At 32.9% G+C, this 23,965-nt stretch overlaps 1 protein-coding gene across 2 annotated transcripts in view; it reads right to left on the minus strand.

Moving 5' to 3' along the window:
* Positions 1 to 264: 264 nt before the first annotated feature.
* ARL13B (ADP ribosylation factor like GTPase 13B) overlaps positions 265 to 23,965 on the minus strand; it is an 85,885-nt gene continuing 62,184 nt past the window's right edge. The window contains exons 8-10 of one of the 2 annotated variants that reach the window (XM_031958899.1): positions 12,895 to 13,017; positions 7,077 to 7,199; positions 265 to 2,860 (exon numbers count right to left, since the gene is read on the minus strand). In XM_031958899.1, coding sequence (XP_031814759.1) covers positions 2,778 to 2,860; positions 7,077 to 7,199; positions 12,895 to 13,017 — 329 coding nt within the window. In that variant the 3' untranslated portion in view covers positions 265 to 2,777. Of the gene's footprint in view, positions 2,861 to 7,076; positions 7,200 to 11,790; positions 11,963 to 12,894; positions 13,018 to 23,965 lie in introns of those variants that run through there. The other variant, XM_031958901.1, reaches the window with a different exon arrangement.

The following is a 23,965-nucleotide window of genomic DNA, read 5'->3' on the forward strand; positions in this document are numbered from 1 at the left end:
TCAGAAATATCATAATGCTGTCAAGGAGTAGGTCTGCTGAAAGTATCCTTGTCTCATTGGCATAAATAAAGTTGAAGGCCAAATAAAACATAATACCTGTAACAACAGCTTGCCCCTTCTGCATATCTTCATAAATAAAAAGGCCTATCGAAAACATTTTTAAAATAAAACAAGAAATTATTAACAAAGTATATTAATTTAAACTGCATAATTAAAGTCTTAAAGTTTTTAAATCAAAGAGAAAAACAAAGCAAAACAGAAATACCAAATTGACAAATACTGTTTTATTGCGTATAAATATCATGGTTCATGAACTTTAAGAATATAAATTCGGTATAGGACAATAAATCAAGCATTCATAATTACAATCAATTACATTTACAAAATGCCTTTTAGAATATATTGTTAGTTGGAAGAACCAATTATGAGAAATATTAAATCTTTTTATTCAGTATTTACCAGTTGAGCTTAATTTTATATGAAAAAATTTTTTTTGTTGTTTATGTTTTCTATAGGACTCCCAGAAATCAACAGATAAGGCATTGGTTCAGGGTTGTATAATAAAAAATTAAAATGAAATAAAATTGAAGGAACGAAAAGCTTAGAAAAACAATCATATAAATTGTAAAACTATATAACTATACATAAACAAAGTAAAATTTAAGTTCAATTTAAAGACATGTATGGGTATATTATAAATATGCATATATAAACACACATATGAACCAAGTTTAGTTACTAAAATTTTCAAACTGTATAATTATATATAATCTATAACTGATCATGTCTTCTTAGATTTGGAAAATTTGTCAGATTTAACCTGCTATGCAAATATTATTAAAATAGAAGGCAGATTTCTTAGTTAAGTATGGCATAATAATGCCAGCTGAAATAAATAAATAAATAAAAGCATTCACCTCAAGTTCTTCATAGTCAAGACTAGAGTTACATGGAGTTATATCCATGACAATTAAAGAAATTAAATGAAATGGGGGTTAAAATATGAAGGTATCAATTATAATATTAAAAGTTATTATATTAATCCTATCTTAAAAATACTCAAGTTATGTTTTTATATAATAGTATGTTTCTGTCCTACCCAGAAACTATTAAAAAAAAAAAAGCTCTAATTCTGTTTTAAAAGTGTTTTAGGTTTAAATATAGCTATACATTTAATTATCTTTGAAATTATTCATGTATGCCAGTAAAACATATAACTGAATCATGTCGAATGTATGATAATCATGCATGCAATCATATTCAAATGATATTTAACTTATAGTACATAATGTTATACTATTTTTAAATCTGAAAAATAATTTTATCATTTCTGTAGTCTATTCATGAAATACTGTTTGAAGAATGTAATATTCCACTAGCATTTTTTTTTTTTGTTGTTTTTATTGCTCCAGGTTTTCTCAGGGTCATAATTACTGGCAAAGATACTTGTCTTTGGAAGCTTTATTAACTTTAAATTAAAATGATTTAATTAAAAATTAAGGTACTTCCTAATAAGGTTTAACAAATATACTGAAAAGTGTTAGGGAAATATGAAAGACTTATAGCTTTGAAAGGAGTCAAGGTGTTACCACATCCTTGATCACTGAAATAATTTATTGTTGATATGTTAAACATATGAAAAGTCTTTAAATTGCTTTTCACATAGGAATAGAATTTTACCTATCAAAAAAAAAAGTATTGGTCAATATTTTAAAATTCTTTCAAACTAAAGAAAATATTTCAACAAAAACCTGATAAGTTAATGTAGAGTAAGTTTTTAGATTTTTGCTATAAAAAAGAAACATCATGAAAAAATCAGGGCAAAAAAGGGATATTTTTAAAATGTCATTGCTTTTACAAAGCTATATAAATATATTTTACTTGTACAATTATATTTGTCAAAACAAATGTATTCCACCAAAACAAAACAGATATTGATGAGTTAGAGAAAACAGAAAAACAAATTATATTAATGTAAACTCCCAAGGCAAAATTTTAGGAAATATACAAAAATATACTTTAAAATTTCAGTTTATAATTCCCAAGATTTACATGCATGTACATATCTTTTACAAAAATATCTTAAAAATGTAAACTAGGGAAATAATTATTATTAAACAAAATATTAAATGGTCCCAAGTCCAATTGCTTTTTTGCCTGAAGTTGATTTCCTCCAGGCAACCAAATCTAAATATGGATATTGACAAGCTACAGAAAATGGCAAAACTTAAATTATATTCATGTAAAATCTCAAACAGTTTTAGGAAATATATAGAAATATAGTTTAAAATTTTAGTTTATGATTCCCAGGATTTACCCCAACATGCATGCACACGTAACTTACAAAAAAATCTTTAAAAAGTAAACTATACAAATACTCATTATTAAACAAAATATTCAAGTGTCCCAAGTCCAAATGTTTTTTGCCTGAAGTTGTTTTCCTTCAGGTCTGTTGCCGTAAATGTTCATTGTAAATGAATGGTCAACGTTTTCTGTTAACTTGGTTGCCTATCATATTATTCCTTTGTAAATTTAAATGACAGAGACAGAAAAGCAAGTATAAAAAATATCTTCACTTGGAAAGTAGAAATTTGATGAAATTCTGTTCTGTGAAACTGATCAGATCTCTGGAAGAAATTTCAATGACTAAAATGTATTATTTCTTTACATTACCAAATTTCAGAATATTTTCTTCTTTGCAAAAACAAATTGTCCTTATGTTAATTTAATCATTAATAATTTCTTATCCTAGACAAAGAACACCACATGAGAATTAATTATGAGATACAATCATCGGTATCACTGTTGGGTTTCCGACGGAAAAGGTCTCTCAGTGGTGGTAGGGACTTTCCACAGAAATCTATACAAAAAAAAAAAAAAAAAAAGAGAGAGAGAGAGAGAGAGAGAGAAACCAAGACATAATTAACCCAAATTGACTACATTGATTTCTATTTTTCACATAACATTCTCTATCCAGGCAACACTAGGTTTGAGGGAGACAGGATTGGTGAAAAACAACACATTTTCGAAGCTATTTATACGAACACACAAAAAAAATTTCAACCACTGGGATAAAATCCTAACTCTATTCCTGGTATTACATTTAGCATGGAGTTTATAACAGTATCAAAAAGAATATAATAAACTGGAATAACTTTATATAACTATCATTTCAAATTTTCCTGGTAAGTTATATAGTTATATATTGAACATTAGACTTTTTTCTAATAAGGAAAAATCTATACCTATACCTATAGATCTTGTGCAGAACCAGAACAAGGAGCTAGATGCTTTTTAGTTAATACTTGAATCAAAATACAGTGACCTGCTTCTACATTTCCAATGCTTCACCTTAGTGTACAACTAGACTAGGGTTTACTAATTCAATCAACAAACACTTATTAAGTGTCCTCCAACAAGGTGTCCTCAATGTATTTAAGATCCATTCAAGATTTGATACTAAAGCACAAAGGCAAAAATTAAACAGGCCTTGCCCTCAAAAAAACAAACAAACAAACAAACAAACAAAAACTATAGTTAAAGTATATAAACCCTGGAGTTCTTACTAGAAAGTATGGTCCTAATAACTTCATATGTATACCTGTCTAAGACCAAGACAGCTAAATATAGAGGGATTTATCAAAAGTAGGCTAGTCACTTGATGTAAATGTTATAACAACTCATAAAACAATATAAAATAAAAAATTGGGGGATGATATGAATTGTGCCATTTTTAGATAATTAAATGTGAGCGCCTTACTTAGTGATCTGTCAACACTCTACTACTAAAGGAAATGAACCATGCCAACAAATCTTTATTATGAATAAAACTAAAAGAAACAAAGAATGGGAAAGTGGTGCACACAGTCTTTTTCTTGGACAATTAAAAGAGTTGGTAGAGTTTGCTTTATTACGCACTCAATGGAAATTAATAACAAAGCATCAAGCACTGGGCTATTGTGCCTGTCTGTGTTTATGATAAGTATTAACGAAAAATGTCATAGATAACCAAGTTTATTCATGAATATATGTTGCAGAGAATGAAAAAATACATGAATTCTACAAAGATCTCAATAAGATCCTGTGAACTATGTATCTTAATAATCAGGAAATTAATTAACAGAAGGGGATGGTAGGAGAAAGTGTGTTGGAAAGTACAGTTTAGCATTAAAATAAGAAATGACCAAATGTTTTTGAACTACACGAAAGACTCATACTTCTGTAAATCATGAATACTTCAAAGACAATGCAATTACAAGATGCAGAATGATGACTATTGAAAATTATCACACAAAAAATAAAAAACCTCTTAACAGACAGGGTGACAAGTTAGCTTTATGGAAGTACTTTCTCAATCAGCAACTGATATAATATCATAATGGTTCATTAGAGCAAAGATCAAAATCAATAGCAAATTAGAAGGATATAAAGATAAAAAGACCATGTAATTTCAGCAGCAAGTTACTAAGAGATACCAGGAAAAAAGAAAGATATAAGTATGGAAGATCTCAGTTACTTATTAAAGTGTGCTCAGAAATTATTTTGGTAGACCACCAAAAATATCCAAATGGTTGTCAATCATGCAATACCACAAATAATATTTTGGATAATTCAAACAGTAACAAGAAGACTCAAATGATCATCAAATTAGTTTTGCTCTTTCCAGACTCTCCTTTTCTAATTCTACCTATTTACAGCTGCCCAAATAATCTTCCTGGAGCTTCATCATGACCTTCCCTGCTCAAGAATCCTCCAAGTTCCCCACTGTTCTAGAATAAAACAAACTCTAACATGTAAAACCATTTTATATCCAAATCTGGCCTAACTTGACAGATTTATTTCACATAGTCTGTTATATTATTGCCATTGCCTCATTCACTCAAATTATTCTACCTTCTTGCCTTTGTGGCTGTCCTAAATGCTATGAGTAGATGCTCTGTCCTATGACACTATCTGAAAAATCTTTGGCTTTCCTCTAAGCTCCATGTTCAGGAATCATCTCATCTAGAAGCCTCCCACTCAAAATATCATTGTGTTTACTCTAACTATCTATCCATCTATCATGAGCTTTTTGAGGATAGGAATTGTTTTTCATTTTATCTTTGTGTTTTTGTTTTGTTTTGATTTTTTGCTGAGGCAATTGGAGTCAAGTGATTTGCCCAGGGTCACACAGCTAGGAAGTGTTAAGTGTTAGAGGCCAAATTTGAACTCAGGACTTCCTCACTTCAGGGCTAGTACTTAACCACTGCGCCATCTAGCCATCCCTTATCTTTGTATTCTTAGTGCCTAGCAAAGTACAGTAAATACAGAACATGTATTTATATAAATCCTTGTTATATAGCAAATATAAGTAAGTTACAGAATGATTTCTGTCTAAAAATAGCTTAAAAATATTATCCAGATATAGACTTGAATGCTGCACTACGGACTAAATTTAAAGATCCCAAAGAAAGCAACATAGTGAACTGTCTGTGAAGGACTTATGGGAGAAAACTGAACACAGAATTTAAAAAAATGTAAAACCTGAAAAAGATAATTAATTACACTACCAAAGCATAATCTGGTTTGAAGAACCAGCATTAGAGTCTGGTAAAAAAATAATTTTACTTATATAGTACTGAAGATATACATTCTCTTTTCTAAATTTCACATTATATTAAGTTTTAAACTTTACAATCATTCCCTAATTATAACCTGGCAAGCCTTCAGGTTTAAGACAATTTTACACAAATTATCTTAATATATGTCCTTCCCTAATTCACATTTATTAAAGTTAACTGCAAGGTTCACAATTTCACACGAACTCAACACTAACCAAATATGTGGGCATTTAATTTAGTGTTTTTTAAAAAATTCTATTTAGACCTCCAGAGTTTAATTCTGAATTTGTCAACTTCTTTTGAGAAGAATCTTGTCTTCATATTTTGTATATGATACAAATTTATATGAGAGAAGACTCATGTGGTGGTACAGTTATTTAACATACAAAGAACATATTCCTTTATATTACCATTAAAGAAGATCTTTCAAAATATTTTAAATACTCAAAGACTTTTTCTTTTTCTTTTCTAGCCTTATTGGAATACTTACTATGGTCAAGTGCTAGCTGGATTATTTTTACAACTATATTTTATGAACTAGAACATCAATGTACTTAATAAAGGAAAAATGAAATAATTTTTTTTAAATCATAGAGAAAGAATCAAAACATTTTCAAAATAAAGTATGAGTTGTTGAAACAATATATGCGAAAATGCATGGTGGGAATACAGACGAGACATCCAATAATGATTTTATTGCATTACCATTATGACGTGTTTCAGCAAGAAGCTCAAATTTTTAAAGTCTAGTTGACTCTGGGGGTTTCCCAGCCAACTACAGGAAAACAAAAACAGTCAAAAATATTGTGTCAAGTTGTAGGTCTGCTGAGAGTATCCTTGTTTCACTGGGAATTATGAATAAAGTTAAAGGACAAATAAAATATGAAGAATGACAATTCTAGATATCTTTATATTGGTTTTAAATGTTTTCCAAGTTAAAGTTTTAATTAAAGCCAGTTGCTAATTATTTATACATTAAGTTTTATTCATATATATAATAGGGGGAAAATTCAGCACAGCCTTTATAATAGCTTTCAAATTTAATTAGGGATTACCCAGAAAAATATCCAAGAAAATTTATACACTTTTAATTTCAAATATTTTGAAATCATATTAATACTATAAATTAAGAACCAGATACCTCAATACTTGCTTAAAATATGTAATGTGTCAAAATTATACAGGTAAGTCTACACAACTAAATTATAATATATAGATGTGAAAAATAGTATTCTAAGAAGTCTCAAATCAACCATTCACCATTTTATATAGCAATCTTATATAGCAATCTGTGCACATATCTTTAAAGAGAAGTTGAGGGAAAAACACACAAATTTATTTTCCTATTTTCACAACGAGTACAAAGATTGTATGCCGGGGATACTATGACTGACATTGTTTGGAATAAAGTGAAAACCTATTAATTCAGAAATTAGACACTGTTCCAAAAATGATTTGGAAAAAAAAATTAATTACCAGGTACTGGATGTGCCTCTGATGGTGAATCCTGTGGCTCAGGACCAGGGTCACTTATATTATGTGGTAGTATCCGTTTAGGTCTTATGAACCTGAAGGTCTTATTTTTCTTTTCACTGGGATCTACAAGAATTATAAATATTTGAAGAATATGTTAATTGACACATTATGATAAAGCCTGCACCATTATATGAAGAGGAATAACAATTTATTTTTCAAGCTTAGGTATTAATATTCATCCTCTGTCCTATTCTTTCATTTCATTAGGAGATGAAAACAAAATTCAAGTTCTATAAGATCCAACTCAAGTCAGAAAAAATGTCAGGACAAGCTGGCAACAGGCTTTCTGTCTTTTGAAATGTTCTTTGATAAGTTTGCAAAGCTTCACTGCCAAAGAGTTGGGTATCGGGTGACGAATTTAATTTTGTGTATAGTAGCTCACTAAGCTACATATTTATATGCAGAAAATGTTTAACCTGCCATGGTAGAAGAAACCTATCCTAAAAAGTTATCACCCTAGTTGGTAGCTCTAGTTCATTGAGCCTAATGTCTTCTCAGGTTAAGCACAAGAAGTCTGATCTCTCATCTATTAAAAAAACTCTTTCAAACTTTTAAATACACAGGTCACTCTAATTCTTCCTGCAATTTTTCTGTAGCACAATTAATTCAACAGATCCTTTTGTGAAGAGATTTCAATACATCTCACTCTCCTGGCTACCTTCCTAGAGACATTTTTTTCCAAAGTTTTGAGTATTGATACTCATCCTCTATCCTAGTCTTTTATTTCAGTAGGAGATGGATCCATGTATCCATGAAAAATGGTCCAACTTTAAAAACACAGCACTAGCAAAGTAGCACACACCCATAATCCTAGTTAAATAAGGATGTGGAAATTGGTAAGGGTGAGCAGAGGCTTGTGGAGCTCTTAAATTGGCAGTTTTGAGCTAATGCCAATCAAGTGGGGCCTTGGGAGTAAGGAGTCACAAGGTTGCAAAAGGAAGGATATATAAGAGCAGGTCAAAGCTATCATACTGACCAGCAATAAATAGTTCCTGTGTTTCTAATCTTGGTATTATCAGGAAACTCAAGTCTTTTTTTAAAACAAAAATGGCATTCAAAATTGAATACACTACTATATCAGAATGGATTATATTGCCCTTGTTACAAACATTATGCTTTCATAATATATGCTAAAACATTTTTAACTTATTTGGTGGTCATATCATACCACTGAGTCAAACTAAGCTCAATTTATCCCAAAGTCCTTAACAAAAACACCCCCTCCAAGTCCCCCAAATTCTTGAACTTCTTATATTATCATCTTCTATTTTCAGAATTTATTGTTTTAACTCAAGAATAATACATATTTTCTGTTTTTTTAATTTACGTTAGTATTTTCTTTTTATTATAGTTCTTTATTTTCAAAACGTATGCATGGATAGCAAAACCTTGTGTTCCAAATTTCCCCCTCTTGCCCCCACCCCTCCTCTAGATGGCAATTAATCCAATATATGTTAAACATGTTAGAAATATATGCTAAATCTGACATATATATTTATACAATTATCTTGCTGCACAAGAAAAATCAGCTCAAAAAGGAAAAAAATTAGAGAAAATAAGATGCAAGAAAACAACAAAAAGAGTGAAAATGTTGTATTATGATCCACACTCAATTCCAACAGTCCTCTCTCTGGGTGTAGATAGCTCTCTTTATCTTAAGATTATTGGTCATGTCCACAATTGATCATCGTATAATCTTATTGTTGCCATATACAATGATCTCTTGCTTCTGCTCATTTCACTTAGCATCAGTTCATCTAAGTCTCTCCAGGCCTTTCTAAAATCATCCTGCAAGTCGTTTCTTATGGAACAATAATATTCCATAAAACATTCATATACCATAACTTATTCAGCCATTCTCCAACTGTAAGGCATTCACTCAGTTTCCAGTAAGAATAATACATCTTAAAAAGATTTCCTCTACTGCTACCTGCTACTTTATTGATGTCATTATGGGTATCAGTTTTGTCATAAAAGCTTCATGTGATCCATAAACTTAATTAAGCATTCCATCTATGACTTCAATATTATTATGTCATTAATATAAATGATAAATTGACAAGGCCAAGAGCACTGAGGCACTTTTGACTGAGGACAACCTTCCTTGCTTGAATTAATCCCAATTAGTTCACATCTTTGATTTGGATAATTTAACTAATTCTGAATTTGGGTAATTATATAATCCCATGACGTTCACATCTCTCCAACTCCAGAAAACATTACTAAAATCCAGGCATAATTTAGTTGTGGAAGCTCCTGAAATAACAATACCTCTAATTGTCAAAAAATAAAATGCAGTAAATGTGACAGTGACTTTTTAAAATGGATTTAAACTAGCTCCAGGTGATATTATCTTCTCAAAGTGGACACAAAACATTAAGGTTACTGATTATAATCTTAGAATTGACTTGATTCCTTTTTTTTTTAGAAAATCAGGAACATGCTTGCACATATGTGGTCCTGCTATAGCTTCCCCCCAACTCTGAAGACAGTTCACTGAAATTCTGTTTAGCTCAGGTGACAAATGCCATTCCCATTACATTTTGAGACAGATGCCTTGATTCTAAATTCACATCATTATCTGAAAAATTAGGAAGTTCATTAGTGAGATTTTTATTACGGACTGCAGCCACTCTCATAACTTAGTACAGATAATCTTTGAAGAGTTGCTGTGAATACTCATATAAATACAAGAACCCAGTAATGACCCTCTCAGGCAAATGAAAAGAATACAATCTATCATCAGATCTACATTCAAAACCTTTCTAACTCAGCAATATTTACCAAGTGGAGTTCATGCTCAATTGATATGGCCTCTAAAAATTCATAAATACCTAAATGAGATCTCAAAGTAGGATTTTAGTAAAGCTGAATTCTAATTAATTAGAAATTTGTTCACCCAAACATTTACCTAATTATTTCTTTACACTATGATCTGTCTAATGTAGTAGACTATATCAGTGAAAGTCAAATAGAAAAAGATCCCTGAATTCCTTAGGAGCCTTATATTTACTTAGAAAACTACAAATTAATATTCTCTGTTATAACATATTTTTGTTTATTTTGTTAACCATTTCTCTATCACATTTTAATGTATTTTGTGGTGCTCAAGAATTTTACTGGGGACAGAGAAGATGGGTGGTAAGAAGCCAGGAAGTTACCTAGACTCTTCCCAGTTTCTTCTGGAAACAAATATTAAATTAAGCCTCTAAAGGAATTCATTGAGTAAAAGAATCCACAAAAATAAGTGATGAAACAATTCTAAAATCTAAGAATATTTAGATGGATTTCAGGAAAAGTCTAACTTATTTTGGTAAAAGGGAAGCACTGACAAATGCAGGTGGTGTGCTGGCAAGTCAGCGGGAGGGTCTTAGACACAGCATAGATCAGCAATTGGAGCCCTGCGGTACTTGATCAGCAAATCAGCTGGGAAGCCACCAGCTCCAGCTCAGCAGACAAACTGACAGTGTGGAATGCAGTGGGGAATGCACAACAGGTGTGACCAGAACAGGCCATCTTAACTGGCCTGGGGCAAACTGGAAGTCATAGGCTCCAGAACAGACAGCCAATGACTCCTGGACCCTGGTGTAAGAAGCTTTGGAAAGTGCCCCTTGCACCCTAGGAGCAGAGCTCAATTTGAGCAAAAAACAAAGAAAAACTCGACCACAGAAAGCTACTATCACAACAGGGAAGAAGACAGACTCAGAGGAAGATAAAGTCAAAATGCCTACATGGGAAGCTTCAATGGGGATTATCAATTGATCTTGTCCAAAAAGTTCTCTAGAAAAAAACTCAAAAAAAGGATCTTAAAAGTAAAGATAAAAGAAAACTCAGGAAACGAAAATGAGTTATGCAAAAGATTTATAAAAAAAGACTACACAATCTAAATAAAGAAGCACAAAAATTGACTGAAAAATAAAATTATTTTAAAGACCTGACTATACTAACCTTGTATTTGATAAACCCAAAGACCCCAGCTTTTGGGAAAAGAACTCACTATTTCACAAAAATTGATGGGGAATTTGGAAAATAGTATGGCAGAAATGAGGCACTGACCCATACCTTACACCCTATACCAAAATAAGGTCAAAATAGGTTTATGATTCAAACATGAAGGGTGATACTACAAACAAATTAAGAGAGCAAAGGACAATTTACCTCTCAAATCTGTGAAGAAGGAAGGAATTTATGGCCAAAGGAGAACTAGAAAACATGAAATGTAAAATGAATAATTTGATTATATTAAATTAAATTTTATACCAACAAAACCAATGCAGCCATAATTAGAAGGGAAGTAGGAAAATGGGGGGAAATTACATCCAAGGGTTCTGATAAAAATATAGAGAATTGACTCAAATTTTTAAGAATACAAGCTATTCTCCAAGTGATAAATGGTCAAATGATATGAACAGACAATATTCAGATGAAGAAATTAAAGCCATTTCTAGTCGTATGAAAAAATGCTCTGAATCACTATTGATTAAAGAAATGCAAATAAAAACAACTCTGAAGTACCACTTCACATCTCTCAGATCTGCTAAGATGACAGAAAAAGATAATGATAAATGCTAGAGGGAATGTGAGAAGACTGGGACACTAATATATTGTTGAGGGAATAGTAAACTGATCCAACCATTCTGGAGTTCAATTAGAACTATACCCAAATGGCTATCAAATTATGCAGTCTTTGTAATAAAGCAGAGTCTCACACTACCTTAGCTCTCGCCCTTCATTACTCATAGTCTTTGCCATTCAAATGGACAGGCAGCACTGGTTCACATAAGGCCCGTTTTACTCAGGAGTTGGTGCCATGATCCCCAACACAACTACATTTTAAGAATATGAAATTCAAAAAAATATGAAATAAAATACCAATGAACATAATGAGGAAAAAAAATTGTTTTTAAAATCAGAAGAAAAGAAATCAAAACAGATTTTCAAAATTAAGTATCAGTTTGTTTTACTGATATGTGTGGAAAAAGGATGCAGGGAATGTGATGAGACATAAAATAATGATCTTGTTGCACTACCATTATGATGTATTTCCCCAAGAGGTTCAGATTTTGGAAGTGTAATAATTCTGGGAGTTTCCTAGACAGCTACAGGAAAACAAAAACATTCAAAAATATCACAACGATGTCAAGTGTCTGTTTCAGTTAAGAATACCCTTGATTCATTGGGAATTATGAGTAAAATTAAAGATCAAATAAAATGCAATGAATGACAAATATAGACATCATTTTACAAGTTTTAAAGTTTTCCCAAGTTAGCTTAAATTTTATTTACATATAATAGAGGAAAAATTCAGCCCAGCCTTAATAAGAAATAGCTTTCAAATTTAATTAGGGATTACCAAGAAAAATATCCAAGGAAATTTATATACTTTTAATTTCAAATATTTTGGAATCAAAGTAATACTACAAATTAAGAACTTGCTTAAAATATGCAATTTGTCAAAATTATACAGGTAAGTCTTTATAATTGAATTCTAACATATAGGTGTAAAAAATAGTATCCTAAGGTGTCTCAATTCAATCATTTGCTATTTTATATAGCATCTGTGCACATATTTTTAAAAGAGAAGTTGAAGGAAAAACACAAAGTTATCTCTTTATTTTCACAATAAATACAAAGATTGTATGCTGGGGTTACTATGACTGACATTGTCTGGAAAAAAGTAAAAATCTATTAATTTAGAAATTAGACACTGTTCAAAAATAATTGGAGAAAAAATATTTTTCTACTCTCAATTACTTACCAGGCACTGGATGTGCCTCTGATGGTGAATCCTGTGGCTCAGGACCAGGGTCACTTATATTATGTGGTAGTATCCGGTTAGGTCTTATGAACCTGAAGGTCTTATTTTTCTTTTCACTGGGATCTACAACAAATATAAATATTATGTGAAGAATACATTGACACATTATGATAAATCCTGTACCATTATATGAAGAAGAATAACAAGCTTATGTATTAATATTTTTCCTCTATCCTATTATTTCATTAGGAGAAGAAAGTGGCCTCTTATCTATGAAAATAAAATTCAAGTTCTATGAGGTCCTATTCAAGCCAGAAAAGTTTTCAGGACAGGCTGGCAATAGGCTTTTTATCTTGAAATTTACTTTGTTAAGTTTGGATAGCTTCACTGTTAAAGACTTGGTTACCAGATGATGAATTTAATTTTGGATATGGTAGCTCAATTAAGCCATATACTGTGTAGAAGAAACCTACTCTGAAGCTACCACCCTGATTGGCAGCTCCAATTCATTAATTCTAATGTCTTTTCAGGTTAAGCACAATAAGTCTTTAAGTATTTAAATTTTTTTTAAAATAACTTATTTTAATGACAACGTAAGAGAATAAGTTTTTTATGTTAAATAACTATCACATAGATCTTTTATGTGAATATGGATCTTGATTACAAAATAGTAATAGATATACAAAATAGAAATACATAATAGTAACAGGTTCTAGTCAAAGTTAATTTTTTTTTCTTAATAGCATTTTATTTTTTTCTAAGTTACATGTAAGGATAGTTGTCAACATTTAAAAGATTTCAGTTCTAATTTTTTTCCTCTCTTTTACCTGCCTTCTCCCCAAAACAGTAGGTAATTTGATAATAGGCTATCCTTGTACAATCATGTTAAACATATTTCCATGTTACAAAAATGAAAAAAGAGAAAAATCAGGAAAAAGAAAAATAAGTGAAAATAAGTCTCTGCTTTGATCTACATTCAGACTCCATAGTTTTTTCTTTGGATGTGAATGGCATTTTCCATCTCAGGTCTTTTAGAATTGTCTTGGATCACTGTATTGCCGAGGAGATTTAAATCTACTTTAGTTGATCATCACATAGTATTACTGTTAGTATGTACAATGTTCTCCGAGTTCTCCTAACTTTACTTAGCATCAGTATATGCAAGTCTTTAACAGCTTTTATTTTCAAATGCCCTGTTCATCTTTTCTTATCATAGCATTCAATTACATTCATATACAACAACTTGTTCAGCTATTTCTGAATTGATTGGCATCCCCTCAATTTCCAATTTTTTTGCCTCCACACACACAAAAAAAAGAACTGATATCAATATTTTTGTATATATACGGGTACTTTTTCTGATCTTTTGGGGATACAGATCTAGTAATGGTCATTCTGGATGAAAGGGTACACACAATTGTATAATTCTTTGGGCATAATTCTAGATTGTTTTCCAGAATGATTGGATCAGTCTACCGACTATGCATTAATGTGTCTGATTCTTGATGTCACCTAGAGTCATTAGTTTCCACTTGTCCTGTTTCAATTTTTAAGGAATTTTTTCTTCAATTAGCTTTTGCACTTCCTTTTCCATTTGATCAATTCTACTTTTTAATAGATTTTTGTTTTTCAAAATATATGCAAAGATAGTTTTCAGCATTCATCCTTGCAAAACTTTGTTTTCAGATTTTTCTTTTTTCCTCCCTACCTCATTTATCCCCTACATAAGCAAGTAATCCAATATAGATTAAAAATGTGCATTTCTTCTAAATGCATTTCTACATTTATCATGTTATACAAGAAAAATCAGATGCAAAAGCAAAAAGCAAAAATATATATATAGAAAAAAAAAAAACAAGCAAACAGCAACAAAGTGAAAATACTATGTTGTGATCCACATTCAGTCCCCAAAGTCATCTCTCTAGATGTAGATGGGACTCTCCATCATAAGTCTATTGGAATTGATCTGAATCACCTCATTGTTGAAAAGGGGCAAGTCTATCATAGTTGATCATTACACAATCTTCTTGTTACCTTGTACAATGTTCTTTTGTTTCTAATAACTTCATTTGGCAAAAGTTCATATAAGTCTCTTCATCACTTTTTGAAATCAGGCTGCTGATTGTTTCTTATAAAAAAATGATATTCCAGAACATTCATATACCATTAACTTATTCAGCTATTCCCCAGTTGATGGGCATCCACTCAGTTTCCAGTTCCTTGCCACTACAAAAAGGGCTACTACAAACATTTTTGCATTTGTGGGTCCTTTTCCCTTTCTTATGATGATCTCTTTAGGATACAGGTCCAGTGAAAAGACTGCTGGATCAAAGAAAAAGCTTTAGCATTGATACATATCCTATATCTGAGTCTTTTCTTTCTTTAGAAGGAAATAACCTCATAACCATTAAAAATTTCCAAGTTTTAAAACACAGCACTAGCAAGCGAGTATACAGACATAATCATAGCTAAATAAGGGATGGAAACAGAAAGGGGAAATCTGAGGCTTGTGGAGCTCTTGAATTTGGCCGTTCTGAGCTGTGGTGGGACATGTCAATCAGGTGTCCACATTTTTTAACTTTAATATGGTGGGCCCTTGGGAGTAGGGAGGTCACAAACTTGCCTAAAGCAGGGATATATTGGTACAAGTTAGAAAAACAGCAAGTCAAAACTGACCAGCAAGAGGATATAAGCTGTGAACAAATAGTTCCTGAACTTTCAGTCTTGGTAAGATGGGGGAAGACAGTCTTTTAAAACCAACATGACACTCTAAACTGAATACGTTACTTCAAATGTAGTCTCTAACCAGAATGGAATGTTTCCCTTGTTACAAAGATGATACTTTTATAATACATTCTAAAAAAAATTCTTGACTTTTTTGGTGACCATATCACACTACTGACTCCAGCTAAACTGAATCTATCCTAAGATCCAATGTATTTAACAAATGCAAACTAAAAAACCTCCCAAACTCTTGAACTTCTTATATTTTATCTTCTACTTCTGTAGTATGGTCATAAAAGCTTCATGTGCAGGATACAAAATAAATCCTCATAAATCCTCAGCATTTTTATACATCACCAACAAAATCCAACAGCAAGAGATACAAAGAGAAATTCCATTCAAAATAACTGTCGACAGCATAAAATATTTGGGAATCTATCTATCAAAGGAAAGTCAGGAATTATATGAGCAAAATTACAAAAAACTTTCCACACAAATAAAGTAAGACTTAAAAAATAGGAAAAATAGTAAATGCTCTTGGATAGGCCAAAAGAATATAATAAAGATGATAATACTACCTAAACTAATCTATTTATTTAGTGCTATACCAATCAGACTTCCAAGAAAATATTTTAATGATCTAGAAAAAATAACAACAAAATTCATATAGTATTCTATAATATAAATATATAAAAAAATAATATAATATAAAAGGTCGAGAATCTCAAGGGAATTAATGAAAAAAAAAATCAAATGAAGGTGGCCTAGCTGTACCTGATCTAAAACTATATTATAAAGCAGCAGTCACCAAAACCATTTGGTATTGGCTAAGAAATAGGTTAGCTGATCAATGGAATAGGTTAGGTTCACAAGACAAAATAGTCAACTATAGCAATCTAGTGTTTGACAAACCCAAAGATCCTAACTTTTGGGAAAATTGCTGGGATAACTGAAAACTAGTATGGCAGAAATTAGGCATGGATCCACACTTAACACTGTATATCAAGATAAGATCAAAATGGGTCCATGATTTAGGCATAAAGAAAGAGATTATGAATAAATCAGAGGAACATAGGATAGTTTATCTCTCAGATCTGTGGAGGAGGAAGAAATTTGTGACCAAAGATGAATTAGAGACCATTATTGATCACAAAATAGAAAATTTTGATTACATCAAATTAAAAAGCCTTTGTACAAACAAAACTAATGCAAACAAGATTAGAAGGGAAGCAACAAACTGGGAAAACATCTTCACAGTTAAAGGTTCTGATAAAGGCCTCATTTCCAAAATATATAGAGAATTGACTCTAATTTATAAGAAATCAAGCCATTCTCCAATTGATAAATGGTCAAAGGATATGAACAGACAATTTTCAGATGATGAAATTGAAACTATTACCACTCATATGAAAGAGTGTTCCAAATCACTATTAATCAGAGAAATGCAAATTAAGACAACTCTGAGATACCACTACACACCTGTCAGATTGGCTAAGATGACAGGAAAAAATAATGATGAATGTTGGAGGGGATGCGGGAAAACTGGGACACTGATGCATTGTTGGTGGAGTTGTGAACAAATCCAACCATTCTGGAGAGCAATCTGGAATTATGCCCAAAAAGTTATCAAACTGTGCATACCCTTTGACCCAGCAGTGCTACTACTGGGCTTATACCCCAAGGAGATACTAAAGAAGGGAAAGGGACCTGTATGTGCCAAAATGTTTGTGGCAGCCCTGTTTGTAGTGGCTAGAAACTGGAAAATGAATGGATGCCCATCAATTGGAGAATGGTTGGGTAAATTGTGGTATATGAATGTTATGGAATATTATTGTTCTGTAAGAAATGACCAGCAGGATGAATACAGAGAGGCTTGGAGAGACTTACATGAACTGATGCTAAGTGAAATGAGCAGAACCAGGAGATCATTATATACTTCAACAACGATACTGTATGAAGATGTATTCTGATGGAAGTGGATTTCTTTGACAAAGAGACCTAACTCAGTTTCAATTGATCAATGATGGACAGAAGCAGCTACACCCAACGAAAGAACACTGGGAAATGAATGTAAACTGTTTGCGTTTTTGTTTTTCTTCCTGGGTTATTTCCACCTTTTGAATCCAATTCTCCCTGAGCAACAAGAGAACTGTTCAGTTCTGCACACATATATTGTATCTAGGATATACTGCGACATATTTAACATATATAGGACTGCTTGCCATCTAGGAGAAGGGATGGAGGGAGAGAGGGGAAAAATTGGAACAGAAGTGAGTGCAACGGATAATGTTGTAAAAAATTACCCTGGCATGGGTTCTGTCAATAAAGTTATTATAATTTAAAAAAAAAAAAAAAAGAAAGCTTCATGTGATCCTTAAACTTGATTAAGCAGTCCATCTTTTATTTCACTAATATAAGTGATGAACTGACATGGACAAGGGAAGAGCACTGGGACATTCTTGAATGAAGATAACCTTCCTATACTTGTATTAATACCAATTAATTTACATTTGAGGTTTTGTTAATTTAACTAGTTCTGAATTTGTGTAATTGCATAATCCCATCAAGTCCACATCTCTCCAACTCCAAGAAATATTCCAAGAGACAATCAATAATAGTCTTGCTAAAATTCAGGCATACTTTGGTTGTGGGAGCTCCTGAAATACTAATGTACTAACTATCAAAAAGTGAAATGAAATTAGAGTGATAGTGACTTATTCTTAATGTATTTATACTGTCTCCAAGTATAATTATCTCTTTAAAGTGGACAGAAAGCATTACTCTGATGACTGAGATTTTTTTTCTAGGTATTATAGTCACTAGTTATAGTCATAGAATTGACTTCTCATTCCTTTTTTTTAGAAAATCAGGAATATGCTTGTATATATGTGGTCCTGCTATAGCCTCCCCTACTCTGAAGAGAGAGTTCATTGAAATTCTGTTTAGCTCAGGTGACAAATGCCATTCCCATATGTTTTAAGATGGATGCCTTGATTCTAAATTGACGTCATTATTTGAAGAATTAGAAGTTCATTCGTGGAAATGATTTTTCCATTACTATAGACTACAGCCACTCTCATGACTGAATAGATAATTTTTGAGGAGTTGTGAATGAATATTCATCCAAATACAAGAACTCAGTAATGACCCCCTGACAAGACATACACAATGACAAGAATACAATCTATCACCGCGTCTACATTTAAAACCTTTCTATCTCAGCAATATTTACCAAGTGCAGTTCATACTCAATTGGTATGGCCTCTAAAAATTCATAAATACCTAAATGAGATCTCAAAGTAAGATTTTTAGTAGAGGGAAATTCTAATTAATTAGAAATTTGTTCACCCAAACATTTACATAACTATTTCTCTACAATATGAATTCTGTTAAGCAGGAGACCCTGTAGATCAGTGATGGCCAAGGAGAAAAAAGTTTCTGAATCTCTTAGGGGCCATATATTTACTTAGAATAATACAAATTAACATTCTTTCTTTTATTATATCTTTGTTCGTTTTCTTAAACATTTTAATTTGCTTTGCAATTTGTTGAGAAGCTACGAAGTTCTCTCCAGAATCCACCAAAAAAAAAAAAAAAAAAATAGTGAAACAAATTACCAGTGCAAGACAATTTATCAGGATTTCATTTTGTCTATTTTGGTAAAAGAGGAGCACAGCCCAATGCAGGTGGTGTCCCAGTGGTGGGAGGCTATCTGGCACAGCATGGTCAGCATTTGGCCCTGCAGAACTGGTTCAGCAGACAACACTGTGGAATATAGAGTTCAACAGGAGGAACTAGGCCAGATTACCCAAGTGTAATGGGTAAATTGGCAGCACCAGAGGCCCCAGAACAGAAAGCCAATAACTAGGATACCAAGAATAAAGCTCAGCTTTAAAAAATGAGCAAAAAGTAAAGAACCCTGACCACAGAAAGTTACTATTATAAAAGGGAAGATTAAAACAAAAACTCATACAAAATCTCAACAGGGAATATCAATTGGCCTCAAATCCAAAAAGTCCTTTAGAAAGAACTCAAAAAGTATTTTAAAAATCAAGTAAAAGAGACAGAAAAATAAATGACTCATGCAAGAGAATTATAAAGGAAGACTCCACAGCCTAAATAAGAAAACACAAAAATTGCCTGAAGAAAATAATTCCTTTAAAAGTTGAACTGCCCAAATGGAAAAGGAAGTGCAAAAGCCAATCAAAGAAAATAATTCCTTAAGTGTAATGGGGAAAAGTAGAAACTAATGACTTCAGCAGACATCCAGAATCAGTCAAGACACATTAATACACAGCTGGTAGAGTTCTAAACTGATCTAACCATTCTGGAAAGCAATTTGGAATTATATCCAAAGAGCTATAAAACTGTATATACCCTTTAATCTGAAATGACCATTACTAGATGAGTACCCCAAAAAGGTCAGGGGAAAAAAAGGACCCAAACATACAAAAAACATATAGCATTTCTTTTTCAGGTGACCTACAATTGGAAATTGAAATGATGCCCCCATCTATATTGTCTGGTGTAACTCTTTGGAGGGCCTCAGGATCAGCCAGAGTCAGAATAAATCAAAGTTTTTGGTCTTTAGGGAGAGAAGTGAAGGAGGCAGGCAAACTGTCAGGAAGCTTGCCAAATATGTATCCTGGATTCTGGATTCTGGAGTCTCCAGCCTCTCTCCTCCTCCTGCTGCTGCTGCCAAGAGCCTCTGACTTCTCTTCCCCAGTCCTCCAATCCTTGCATACAATTATCTCAACACGAAACATTCAGCAAACACTAATGGTGAGGAGAGCCATCACATCATTATCTCATATAAATATGTACAGAGAGCTATTATCTCACATCAAATAGGTATTCAAGCATACCTTTTTGGAATTTCAGTCCTCTACATCTCCCACTTTCTTTTGTTTTAGAACACAAGTGGTCCCGCCCTCTCTGACTTCTCAGGAAAGTGTGAACCTCAAAAAGGAGGTAATCACTTCTCAGGAAGGGAGGTAAAAGCACTAAAAAGGAGATGATCATGCCCTCCCTGACTTCCCAGGAAGAGAGATGAAAAATACCAAAGGGAAGTGGGGAGTTAAGCCAGATATTAGAGGGTTTCTGAGCTAAAGGGTCTTAATAGAAACAGGTATACACAAATCCATTAGCATGGGAGGTATTACACAAGCACATAGCAATAAAGCACAGGCTAGTAGTGATGACTTTCCCCACAGCCGGTGCAGGCTCAATGGGTTGTAACAAACATGAATTGCACATGCAAGTAGTGATATAACAATATGAATCAACATGGTATTGTAAAAGATTTCCAGAAGTCCTAGAAGGAGGGTATGTAAATAACAATCACACATACAGCCTCCTTAAGTAACCAAGAGATAGTCCAAAACCAATCTATTTTCCATTACTTCATGTGTCAGGGAATTCAATGATCCCTGCAAGTTTTTGAAGTGCTACAACAGTCTTATTATGTGTTAGGGAATCCAATGATTCCTGCAGATTTTTAAGTCTTGCAACAGTCTTATATGTCAGGGAATCCAATGATTCCAGAGGATTTTCAAGTCCTGCATCAGTCTCATTAACAATTTTTGATGTCTATGAGTCAATTGCCATAACTGCCATACTCTTTCAGGAGTGGGAACAATCAGCAATGGAACCACCCGATATTTCTTGGGTCTTCTTCGTTTCAAGGGTCTGCTCCATTTCTCTCCAATGGACAAGGCGAATATAGCTCATTGGCACCCATCTGATTCCTTCTCCATCTGTAGAAATACAAGCAAACCCTCTCTCCCAAGCAGTTAACCTATCTGTCCCTTCCATTCACCATTTTCTGGATCTCACCACGTCATCTGGTGATTATCTAAAGATAGTGGAGCTGCTCAAACTGGACACTGACCTTCTGGCAGTTTATAAAACCTGTCTGCCACAGCCAGTGCATCTTTATCAAAAATCAATAAGTTAATTGTATAAAGTGCTAAATTTAGAAGTTCTCTAGGGTTATCTGTGGCTACCCCTTTCTTTTGTTTTTGGAGGAGTGTCTTGATGTCTCTTGTTTCTACTTTCTACTACAGCCTGTCCTTAAGGATTGAAAGGTATGCTAGTGGTGTGTAAAATCTGATACTGTATACAAAAATATGCAAAATGTTTAGAAGTATATGCAGGTCCATTATCTGTTTTTATTGCTTGTGACACACCCATAATCATAAATGCTTGTATAAGGAATTCAATTGACCACTTGGACTTTCTCTTTTGCTGCTGGTATTGCAAAAGTAAATCCTGAAAAGGTGTCTACTACAACATGGATAAAAGATAATCAAAAGATAAATAATGGGTCACATCCATATGCCAAATTTCATTGGGTCTCAAATCATTAGGGTTCTTCTCTGGAGGGAGCATGAAAAGGAAGGCAAGCTGTACAGGGTTTTACTATGCTCCTAGCTTCCTCTTTTGTTATCCCAAATTGCAAACATAAAGCTCGAGCAGCCTGATAATGTTTAAAAATGAGATTCTTGGGTTTCCTGAAATAAGAGTAGTATTGGCCAACATAGAAGGCTATCTGCCTTTGAATTACCATCAAAAACAGGAGCTGGAAGTCCACTATGTAAGTGGACATGCAAGATATAAATCTTACCTGGATGCTTTTTCACTTGTTCTTGAAGTTCCTTAAAGAGATGACAAATATCAGAAGCTACAAATTTTATTCTGGGTGTGGCAATTCTTTGTACTACACCTACTGAATAGACCAAATCAGATATATTTATATCTCCTGGATAATAAAAGCTAGAATGAGTAAATTGAAAAGGAGTTCTGACAACTCTCACGAGAGTATACATACAGCACAAATATGTTTGGATATATCTGTAAAGATAGTCTGTCCTTTAAGAGGAACTTTAGAAATCTTTTCAAGAATCCATTGCCAAGTATCTAATAGCTAGATTATCTTTAATGGAGACTTATGTGTAAAATTTGGAGTTGTAGCCAATAAAATTTGCCACTCTAGGATGGTTTCACAGCATACATTAATTTGTGCATTGGTATAAAAGGTGTATATCTTGTCAGGTCTTATGCCAGATAATTGTACTGCTCACTTAATGGCCTTTAATAAAATTCTAGCCATAAGCACTGGGTAAGGAGTAAGGCTTTGTTTTGGTTGTGCTGGGAGGTTCACCCACTCTATCACACTGTCTCCTTGATGGACTGCTGTGGGTGCCTCTTGTGTAGCAAAAATTGTTATTTCCAAGGGTTTTTGAGTGACTCAACCACATTGGATAAAGCCAGTTCAACTTCTCTCAAAGCCTCTTGAGCTTCTTTTGTAAGCTGGCGTAGTGAGTTTAAAGCACCTTAAAATGTCATATAATGGTTGCAACTGATAGGTAATCAAGCCTAACACTGGACCCATCCATTGGAAATCTATCATTTTCTGAAAGTCATTTAAGGTGTTTAGCTTCTCTGTTCTTAAGGAAAGTTTTTGTACTGTAAGCACCTTAGGGTATACTTCATATCCTAAATATTGAAAAGGAGCATGTCTTTGAATTTCTTCTGGAGCTATATGCAAATTGTAGTTCCTTAGTGTTTCTGTGGTCTTTTGTAGACATGCTTCTAACATTTGTTCCTCAGGTACACATCCCAATATATCATCCACATAATGTAATATTACTTTTGGAAATGCTTTTCTTACTGAAGAGCAGCAGCAACATACATTTGACACATAGTAGGGCTGTTTTTCATTCCCTGTTATAAAACTGTACATTCATATCTTTTATAAAGCTCAGCTAAGTTAATGCTGGACGCTGAAAATGAAAATCTTTTCATATCCTCCTTATCTAGAGGGATAGAATAGAAACAATCCTTAATGTCTATAACCCAAAGAGGCCATTCCCGAGATAACTGAGTAGGAAATGGAAGTCCAGGCTGAAGAGTTCCCATAGTTTCCATCTGTTCATTTATTTTTCTTAAATCAGTCAACATCCCCCACTTTCCAGATTTCTTTCTTACAACAAATACAGGGGAATTCCAAGGACTTAGAGAAAGTGCTAAGTTTCCTTGGTCAAGCTGCTCCTGCACTATAATGAGACCTGAATTTTATTGCTAATTAAGGGCCATTGTTCTATCCACATTGGTGTATCAGTTTTCCATTGAATAGAAACAGGTGAGAATGTTGGCAGGCTTTCAACAGTAGCCCTGCGTAAAAAACTGAAGTACTCATTTGTAATCCTGTTGTAAAATGTCTCTTCCCCAGAGATATGGTGATTTTTTCAACTATAAAAGGAGTAAAAATGCCTGTTTCACCTTCAAATGTCTATCTCATATGGGTAGCACTAACTTCAGCTGCTACTGATATTGATCCTCCTAC

Source organism: Sarcophilus harrisii, chromosome 3 (genome assembly GCF_902635505.1).
Source record: "Sarcophilus harrisii chromosome 3, mSarHar1.11, whole genome shotgun sequence".
NCBI classification, from domain to species: Eukaryota; Metazoa; Chordata; class Mammalia; order Dasyuromorphia; family Dasyuridae; genus Sarcophilus; species Sarcophilus harrisii.